At 39.1% G+C, this 10,496-nt stretch overlaps 1 protein-coding gene and 1 long non-coding RNA gene across 3 annotated transcripts in view; one reads left to right on the top strand and one right to left on the bottom strand.

The window, feature by feature from the left end:
• Positions 1-765: 765 nt before the first annotated feature.
• LOC119914206 lies at positions 766-10,312 on the top strand. Its single transcript, XR_005446743.1, has 3 exons — positions 766-1,069; positions 10,064-10,163; positions 10,245-10,312. It is a non-coding gene; the product is annotated as an uncharacterized LOC119914206 (long non-coding RNA).
• LOC119914205 (poly [ADP-ribose] polymerase tankyrase-1-like) overlaps positions 6,240-10,496 on the bottom strand; it is a 96,723-nt gene continuing 92,466 nt past the window's right edge. The window contains exon 29 of one of the 2 annotated variants that reach the window (XM_038733318.1): positions 6,240-10,327. In XM_038733318.1, coding sequence (XP_038589246.1) covers positions 10,241-10,327 — 87 coding nt within the window. In that variant the 3' untranslated portion in view covers positions 6,240-10,240. The remainder of the gene's footprint in view (positions 10,328-10,496) is intronic. The other variant, XM_038733320.1, reaches the window with a different exon arrangement.

Raw genomic sequence — 10,496 nt, 5'->3', positions numbered from 1 at the left:
GCTGTGTCTTGTTCAAGAGTGGCTTGACACAAGGAATGCAACAGCTGAAACCCATGTCTTGCATACGTCTGTACGTGGTGGTTCTTGAAGCACTGACTCCAGCTGCAGTCCACTCTTTGTGAATCTCCCCCACATTTTGAATGGGTTTTGTTTCACAATCCTCTCCAGGGTGCGGTTATCCCTATTGCTTGTACACTTTTTTCTACCACATCTTTTTCTTCCCTTCTCCTCTCTATTAATGTGCTTGGACACAGAGCTCTGTGAACAGCCAGCCTCTTTAGCAATGACCTTTTGTGTCTTTCCCTCCTTGTGCAAGGTGTCAATGGTCGTCTTTTGGACAGCTGTCAAGTCAGCAGTCTTCCCCATGATTGTGTAGACTACAGAACTAGACAGAGACCATTTAAAGGCCTTTGAAGGTGTTTTGTCTTCAATATTGAACCTTTTCACAATATTCTAATTTTCTGAGATACTGATTTTGGGGTTTTCCTTAGTTGTGAGTTATAATCATCAAAATTAAAAGGAATGAACACTTGAAATATACCAGTCTGTGTGGAATGAATGTATACATTATACAAGTTTCACTTTTTGAATGGAATTACTGAAATAAATCAACTTTTTGATGATATTCTAATTATATGACCAGCACCTATATATAACAAGTGAAACAGCGCCCTCTGGACCGTCAATGATGGTATTGCGCAAGTAAAGCCAGGTGAAGTTGATATCCCTTGATTAAAGAGGTACAAACCGAGTTTATTTAGCAAACAGTCAGTTACGGTGTGAAACTGTGAATATACAGGTGTAAAATAAACTATTTAGGTGAAACCTGTCGCACTTTGGCTTCACTCCAGATAACTGTAGACAATTATTAATAATAATATTTGTTAGGACGTCTTCCACTAAGTTAGCGTTAACTTACTAGCTAGGAGTGATGGAGGGAGGAAATTGCATCAACAAGTGTTTGTTACGGTAATTGTCATTGCAGCAGCAAGCGCAATATGAAGTCATAAAATGGATTTTATCCACTTTGCCTTTATGAAGAAGAGAACGGACTTCATCCTCAAACAACGTGAGTCAAATACACCCTTTTTGCTCGCTACTTATGTCACTAGTGCTTAGCTTGGCTGTGTGGTTATGCTATCCTATGCCTCCTTTTCCTGGAACCTAAAGCTATTAATACTATAATACTATATATATACTATATATATTTAATGCTGTTGTCAGATACAGATAATTCATATGGTTAACACAGATACAGATAATGCTGTACTCGCTCATCCCTATTGTCTACATAGACACAGAAGGACAGAGCCCACAGGAACTTTGAACCATTGCTTCACTTTTGTAATCATTGGTTGTTCAGTCAGTGTGATTTGTGTAGGATTGTAACTTGGGTTACTAAGTAACTGGTAACGTTAGACCATGTAGGCTAGATTTGGATATAGATAAGAGGAGGGTATTGGATACATCATTGATAAGGTTGTTTGTTTTTGGCATCTTTATCTCTTTATTCAATCTATTATCTGCATCACTGTGTAATATTGGTGGTAATTATATTTGTATGGAGGAAGATGGATAAGAATTGTGACTACAATGAGTAAACCACAGCATCACATTTGCAAAGTTAGGTTAAAGTTAAAGCCCAGGCTTGCCAATAATAAGTTAATTTAAAATCATTGTAATGTAAATCATTTAATCAGATAGAAATTTTCAATTCCATGTGCACATATGACAAAATAAGAAAGTAAATGAAAACTCCACTGGCAAATAATTTTCAGTGTACTCCAAAGCATTAACACTGCCATAATTATGTTGATATTAAAAATTAAATAGACATTTGATTTTCAACGTGACACTTAAGATTTAAACTACAAACTGCATTTTAGAATTATATTTTGATTTGTTACATTTTGATCACATTTGTAATGACAATTTAGATAGATTTTATTGTCTCCAAACTCTACAGGGTGTGTATTATGTGTGCCTCAAAGATGCATCCAACAACGACACAAATACATTTGTACAGAAAAACAGTGTGTTCTTGTGATTAGCGAGCTGTGGGATTTAGCACTACTATAGCAGATGGGAGGAAAAAACTCGGAAACGTGCTTTTTTCTCCATCTGTGTAGTGAACTGTGTCTGTGCCAGGGTCATGTGCTACATAGACTGTTGTTGTTGGGGGTTGGAGAACTATGATTTTGGAAGCAGTGTGTGCAATATGGGACAACTTGCTGGAGACAGACAGGTTAGAAAACAGGGGGAGCAGTAGAGTATTATGGATTGAATTATGATTTTGTAAAGCAGTAAGCCTCCAGCTCTTGACAAAACACTGATGGGTGTCTTCATGGTTAACACTATTTTCTAGCAAGCGCTGTACTTTGAATATAGTTTTATTTCGTCCACAGGTGTTTAAAAAAGGCCCCATAGAGTGTTAAAAGCAAATAATTCAATTTAGGAAGTAAAATAAACAATAGGTTAAAGAGGTGGTATTATGCTCATTTTCAGGTTCAAAATCTTAATTAGGGGTTGTACCAGAACAGGTTTACATGGTTTAATTTTCAAAAAACACCATATTTTTCTCATACTGCACATTGCTGCAGCTCCTCTTTTCACCCTGTGTGCTGTACGCTCCGCTCTTGAGCTACAGAGTGATGCATCTTACTTGTACAAAATCTTTGTTGGGAATTGCACATGCGCAGTTCCCAGGTAAGGACTACTAGCCAATCAGAAGCAGAGAAGGGCGGGTCGTAAGAAACAAGGTAGTGTGATCCAAATCAAAGCCGCTTCAGACTGCGAGCGTAACCTAGCAGATGGTGGAAGTTATTACCAGTCCACAAAATCATTAGTTCCACATCTTACCATTAGGACTTAAAGTTGAACTGTTGCCGGTGTTCTGACGATCTATGCTGCCTTGCCGAAAAATGCTTCCATAGCGCAAATCGACAGACTCGACTCTACTCGGCCCTGCTCCGTTTTCCATTGCAGACAGTACCCAGAGATAGTATGTAGCTGGTCGTCATAGCGACGCCACACACAACTGCCGCGACGTAATGTTCAATGCGACACACACACACACCGGCTCTTAAAATATATCTACTCTACTAATCTACTATTCCTCTAAATGTAAAGACAGATAAGCGGTATGAAAACCTTCCAGCTGTGTTTTCCTCTGTCATTGTTGCTGCAGCGGTCTGTGTGACGGCGGGAGCAGAGGGCTCTGTGAGCGGGCGGCTGGCCGGCCTCACACGCTCCTCCCGCGGGTTGGCGCAGGCTTCCCCCGCAGCCACTTGCGGAGCTCCTCAACTCCGAAAATATTCAAGCATTTTTGTTCCGCCATCACTTCTCGTAAAACTGTCAATATTCTAAATCTACACAGCTGATTTCACCTCAAAACTTCTCAGAAGTAGATTTAATGATGAAATTCCATACGAAAATTGTAAAACTTAATGTTGCTGGCCTCTGTCTGGTGCACGCAATTATGATGCAGTGAATAGGGGTGGGGGAAAAAATCGATCCAGCATAGTATCATGATATTTGCCATGGCAATACTGTATGATACAAGGACGCCAAGTATCGATATTTTATTATATAAATTGCAGATGGGAGTTTGAACTTTTTGGTACTAGAATAATAAGATCTATTGCTTTTTTTTAGTCCACTAGAAAACTTAACAGGACCATATAGAGGACTGAAAAAGTGATATGAACAAACAGAAATGTATCTTTTTAGATAAACAGATGTTGACAAAGTTTGACTTTAGGGACCTAATTGGAAGTTGGAAAAAGGTAATAAATTGCAATAAAAGTGAATCGCAACATAAATATCGTGATAATATCGTATCGTGGGGCCTCTGGTGATTCCCACCCCTAGCAGTGAATAGTGAATATTTTCTCTGACCAGTCAGCAGTCTGTCGTGTTTTCACGTTACATTTTAGTATCCCTCAGCTCGCTTGGAACCTCGATGGAGGTGAGGTGATACGAAAAAAAGTACCTGGAAGCAGGTACAGGTACAACATTTCTACAATGGAAAACCAAACAAAGGCGAGTCGAGCCAAAGGGCCTCGGCTCAGACTAGCTTGGTTTGAGGGCGTGCCTGACCCCGCTAGCTGCTTGGCAAGCTTTATGACGCGTTTTCATTGTGACGTCACAAGTCAAGAACGTGAAGGGCTGGACTATAAACGAGCTGTTTTCAAGCGGTTCAGAGCAGAGCTTTCTGAGGGAGATGGGAACTCACTTTGCAAACCTTTTACATGCACAAAAAAAGATATATAACTCTAAGGGAAAAAGCCAAAAAGCATAATACCACCTCTTTAATGAAATGATAGGTTGTCTTAGAAAAGTGTTGTAAAAGAGTGATCTAATAATTGTTTAAAATTCATTTTTAAATGCATCAAAAACAGATATACATTTGTGTAGCCTAAATATTATATTGCCATATTTGCATTATTCATTTTGTGGTCATGTTTTCAGTCTGAAAGAACACTTAATGTCACGTGACATGCTTCAGTAAGAAGAAATATTACTGGGACCACTACAGAAAATTGTACATTAACACATTAGCATTTGTGTTGTATTTGATTTAATGTTAAACAGGGTATCTTTAAAAATATATACATGCTTAAACTAGATAATTCTCATTTTCTTCAATTATATAATTATAAGAACTTTTTAAATATGTTGCTTGTAAAAAGTTTTTGCTTGAGTCAGTGGAATGCGCTGTACAAATGCATGTGTGTGCAAGTGATCAGGATGGTACCACCTCCACATCATTTTGAGCAAGGGAAAACCCTGCAAAGAGCTTTGAGTTTGCAGATGGTGGATATTCTTTGCTGGCAGCAGCAGTATGGATGTCAGTGTTAATTGTCCACTGTGATTCAAGGTGTCTGAAGCTGTCAGCCTGCTCGACTGTCTCAGTCACCACGGGTGATTGTACGGTTGTTGTTGCCATATTGGTTTACTGGAATCAGAAGTGACATTTGGACAAGAGGATAGAGCTAGCTAGCTTGGCTGGCAAGGTTCATTCTTAACTCATTAATTGCGATGCTAATTTTGGCTAGTGAAGGGCTTAAATTAAAATGTACTTACTGGACAGCAGTCGTTAATACAACCAAATGTTGAACAAGACACTTTCAAAATAATACAATTAACTTTCATGTACTGGAAACACGACAGGGTCAAAGTTCTTAGATGAAAACAGCCACAGACTCAAAAAAAAAAGTTCATGCTAGTTAAATGCAGAGGATATGATTCACTGCTATCCAGATTGACAGGTCGCAGTGGTAGTGACTTGTCAATCACAAGGTAACCATGCCCTAAAGCCTCTCTGCTTTATAGTTTATTTTAAATGGAACCATAATTTACTAAATGAACATAATGCTGTTTTGGAGAAGACTTGCGATTGAGACCATGAACTCGTTAGGTAAATGGTTACTGAGGTAATAAATCAAGGAGTAGGAGGAGTAGGGTCATTTTGTTTTAGACTCACGCAATCAGACATCTTTTGGCAACCAGTGGAGTCGCCACCCGCTGGCCATTAGAAATAATTCAGGTTTAAGGAACTTCTGCATTGGCTTCACTTTCAGACCCAGAGGTTGCCGCTTGGGAGGAAAAGACAGGACAGTGTTGTGGGTCTCTGGTGTTGGCATGTGCACACAAATGCAAAGTGAAATTTCTTTTTCATATTTGCAGGCCTTGGCTTTCATAAACTACCGATACAATGGTACTACAAATCTAACTTTGTTTTCTGTTTAGTAAACTAAGTCACAGTGTCCTACCTCTCCTGTTTCTGTTCGGCTGAGGTGCCAAAAAATTCACCCTCATGGCCATTCATCTCGTTGAAAACACAGAAAATCAATTGAACAGCATAGGAAACAGGATGAATTTGAGTTTTAAGACTGTTAAGTGCCTCCCTAATCTCGACATGGAAATAAATGTCCTTAGTGAGATGAACCCTCTTGGTCTGCCAGATCTCAGTGTCTAGATTACATTCTGCACTGATACCTGGAGTGCAGTTGAATTGCATTTCATTATACTGTGTTTTCTAATATCTTGCATTGAGACTTTGTAGCAGAATACGCCTAGCTATTAAACTGTAAACTGCTTTGTGACAAAATTGACTTGCCTGCTTCAGTGGAGGTAAATTAACAAAAAAAATGAACAGAAACAAGATTAATTAAAAAATACAGAATTTTTAGTAATCACATGGTGCCAATGAACTGAACAAAGACTGTAACCCAAAATACACTTTAAGTTCTTTTATTAAGGATTTTCTTCTGTACAAGAGTGAGGAGTTTCTCTGTTTCACGTGTTAGCCTGTCAGCAGCTCTGTACAACCGGCTGTACAACAGGAGATCAAACATTACTGATGAGGAAATGTGTTAATTGAAGTAGTGGCTTTCGGTACAACACAGGTCAGAAGGTGAGGCATGGATTGTTTGAATGCACGCAATCATACGCCCCTCCAAACTATTTACAACAAGATGACTGACTGGCCTTTGAGACAGATAAGTAGAGGCAGACCAGCTAAAACACAACTCAAATGTTATCACATAAAAGGTCTTTGAAAGGTCTTTCAAAGGGAAAAAAAAACAAGAAAAATGCACTCAAAATCATCCATCAAAAGGCCCATCTGGAGTTGGTTTATTTACAGTCTGATTTAAACCAAAGCCCACAGCTCTAATAAATCATACGGTGCTGCTGGCCTTAATGAGGTCAACACTATAAACTTCACCTGCTCTCTATGCCTAGAGAGCCAGCAGCAATGCTACCACTTCTGAACCTTTCTCCTACTGCTGACTGATCAGGGACAACACAGGTATAAAAAAATTGAAATCAGGCATCGTTAGGCCTATGTGTTTTAAAAGATAATTTTGGTATTTCAAAACCTGGGCCCTATTTTAGTGTCAGTGACTAGTAGGTACAAAAAGTTGTGGAAATGAGTTGGTGGGAACGATGGAGAGGAGTTTGTTGTGTATGTAAAGGAACTGCTAGTAAGACGTTATTTTTCTAACGTTACTCCAACACATCAAACTCCCCTCTCCAACAACAGACTCACGTTTCCACCATGGTCTTCCTGCAGCAACACGCCTGTAACGAGATTTCAGAGCAAGAATTGTCCTTGGGCGGTTGTTATAAACAAAGGGTGTCACTGGTAGGGGATCCTTTCCATGATACTGTCATGGTAAATCAGTCTGATCCTGTCAGTGGCAAAAAGAAGCACTTTTTGTGGATGTTATTTTGATGGGCACAATTTCGTTCCTATAAGTCATTACGACACAAAATGTGAAAATAGGGCCCAGGTTTAAAAATACAAGCAACTAAAATCACAGTATTATAATTTCAGTCAAGTCTTAAAAGCAAAAGTACATGTGGCCTTCTACTGTTTTAACTGTGTCTAGAACTGTTTCCCCTTTAAAATGTTTTTCCATTAAAATTAAATTTCAAGCTTATTAGTTTTTCTCATTTTTACTTTAGTCATCAGTTGTTGTTTCTTCTACTTTGAATTTTTCAGTTTTAATTCATTTCCTTTTCTTTTTCCCTGCAATGAATCACTTTGTAATTTGCTGAAATGTGCTTCTCTAATCATCGTTATTGGGATAAACTATTGCTATCAAATATGTGGACTGCAAAACTGAGGGGAAATGCTGGTATGAATACTTCACAGCGTGAAAATAGCTTGACTAAAAGGCTTTTGTTTAATAGTCTCTATTCTGAGCTGCCAGTTAACTTTCTCAGGAAACGCACAATTTTAGGCTCAGTTCACACTTAACACGGATTTAATGCTCGTTTGCACTTGTCTCAGTCCATCATCTTCACTTTAAAAGTGCAAATCAGCTGAAATCTGAGTTCAACTGGCAGACATGGTAATAAAAAAAAAAAATCAAATATCGAACAGCTTTGTCAAATTTGAAACATTACGGACATCTAAAAATCTTCTGCTGTAAACCAGCTATCTCTCTTTTGCTGCTCATGGTGAGTTTCCAGGTGACTTCGCAGCAATCTGTTGATTCTCAAACACTTTCAAGGGCATTTCCCATTCCCTTCAACACAGTTTTAAGGAATTTCAAAGATCTTCAGCACTGCTTGAGCTGATGTGATTGACATGAAACAAACTCAACTTGTGTGTGTGGTCCCGTGTGGTGTACAGTGTCATTAATAAAAATATAATCATAAATAAACAATCAACAGAAGAATATGGTCAGTATAGTAAAAAAAAAAAAGCTTAGTTAATAGTGTGAGGAGTCTGCTAATCTTGTCATTATTAGTGTGTCACTATAAATGGTTAATGCAAACACGTGTGATAGCTCATCTTTATGTACACATATCATCATCCTCTTCGTCAACCTCAGTAAACCTCAGCCCGCTGAATGGCTCGCTAAGATACAGTGACTAGGCTCTCATTTCACATTCGCTTATAATTCGTTTGTTTGAGGAGTGTAAACCCAGGAGTACAACAATGACCCTAAAATTATGGAAAAATAAGCACGCAGGGGGAAAAATTAAAATGGAATATGCCTCAAAAGTAAATTAATCATATATGCCTTCCTGATATCCGGTATATTTGTACTCAATACTGCAAGCCAGCAGCTCCTCTGTTGCACCACTTGGGGGCATCAACAGTTGCAGGTAGAGGAAAAAAGGGGAGAAGGCAGCAGGTTATGTAAACAACAACACAGGATGTGTGAGGCATTAAAACACGACAAAAGATGCTCCAGGTGTTAGTGTACATGAGATATACACACACCGGTGTAGCTGCAGTGAGGGTGAATGTTAAATTGCACTTGACAAGATCAGGATTATCACAACATAGGGCTTCACAGAGAATGACATCTCATAAAATCCCCAATCACAGAGTCTGAAAAGTCATCCCATGTCCCTAAATGATTTCTTCTTGTTGGTAACAGTCACTTCTCACACCAAAGGTGGTGATGTAACAACACTTAACAGTAGCAAAAAGCGTTCCGTCCAAAGAAAGCTTGAGTCAGCGTTTTTATCTTTTATCAGTATTATAATTTCCTTTTGGCATGAAAGATCACATTGTCGCTGTATTGAAGTTCAAACTCTCCTGACTGTTTTTGTTGTCGTGTAGTTAGCTGAGTTGCCAAGTGCAGCTTTGAGTAAACTCTAACACAAGTGAAGAGGAAAATTGTAAGTCAAGTTTGGGTGCAGTGTGTGTGTTTGTACATGTGCATATAACATTGTCACAGTCTGGTCTCTTGTGGTCCTCCTGGTTCTGGTAAAAGACTAAGTTTGGACTTGTTTGCTGAAACAAGCACCGACCACCATGTTTGACTGTCAGAGCCAATGTGGAAGTCGTTTAAGATGTAGTTCCTATAATGACCCCTGACATATGATCCAAAACACAGGATTAAATTGAATTGGAAAACCTCCAAAGTCAAGATGCAGAGGATGGTCCCGATGTGGACTGTGGTGGATAGTCTGCGGCAGCAGTCTCCTGTTTGTTTTCTGCTTATTGACTTCTGGGTATTTGTCCGCTGTAATCTGTTTTTACTACTCCCAGTCTCTGCTCATACTTGTTTCTTCATTTCCTCTTTGTCTACAACAAAACATATGTGAGCGAACACAGACAGTATAGTTTACATGAGCCTCGTTTGTAAAACTGTGACAAGTTGTACCAAAATGCACTAGATTTCTGTTCTCTCTCAGCATGACAATCGCTGTTTCTGGAAGTGGCCTTAGGCTGTTGTTTTGTTGCTCTGGATGATGCACAATATCAAAACAACAAATTAAAAACTGGGAGTAGAATACATGAGCAGTGCATAGGTGCAAAATCAGGGATGCATTTTTTTTTTTTTTGCTTTGGACTGTGTCCCGTTCTAATTGCTTTCTTAATAATTTCAGCCAGAGGATTGCACATTTTAAACATTATCTCACTGGTACACTTCCAGAAATGTTGATCAAACCATTTTCTTCTCCCCCTGCAAGATTAGACCTAATTAAAGAATCTGATGCGTTTTTGCTCTCTGCTGCTTTGGGCTGAGCATGTATTGTACCCCCAAAACTAAAAGTCACTGCCGCTTCATCCTCTTCTTCTTCTGTCCAGACACATCTACGTCTTGTTCCCGAGGGTCGTCTGACGACGGTCAACAATTCACCACACCCACCTCAAGTTCAGCTCTGGAGACTTTCATTCTGGGTCTGAGGTTCGAAACACCTTAAAGAGTTCAATTCTCTTAGATATTGCATTCTGGCCTTCTTCAGATCCAGCTGTGATTGTGTTTTAGGACTTCTGCTCGGGGGTGGCAGCAGGCGTGGCCAGACTCTCCGGCTTCACAATCTGGTAGGTGATCAGGTATTCCGGGTAAGCCTGTGAACAAAGACCACATCAAATCAAAGTAAAACTAAATATTAGACTTATTGGTAGAGGTGAACTCATCATATATATATATATGAAAATAAATTAATAATGTTGATGTAAATGTCACCTTGGGCTGCATTTTTCAGTTTTCTGACATTTTTACAGATAAATACACACC

Source organism: Micropterus salmoides, unplaced genomic scaffold, assembly GCF_014851395.1.
Source record: "Micropterus salmoides isolate LMB-PRFRI ecotype aquatic unplaced genomic scaffold, ASM1485139v1 Ms_hic_scaffold_20, whole genome shotgun sequence".
NCBI classification, from domain to species: Eukaryota; Metazoa; Chordata; class Actinopteri; order Centrarchiformes; family Centrarchidae; genus Micropterus; species Micropterus salmoides.
This window is presented reverse-complemented; position numbering and strand designations above follow the sequence as displayed.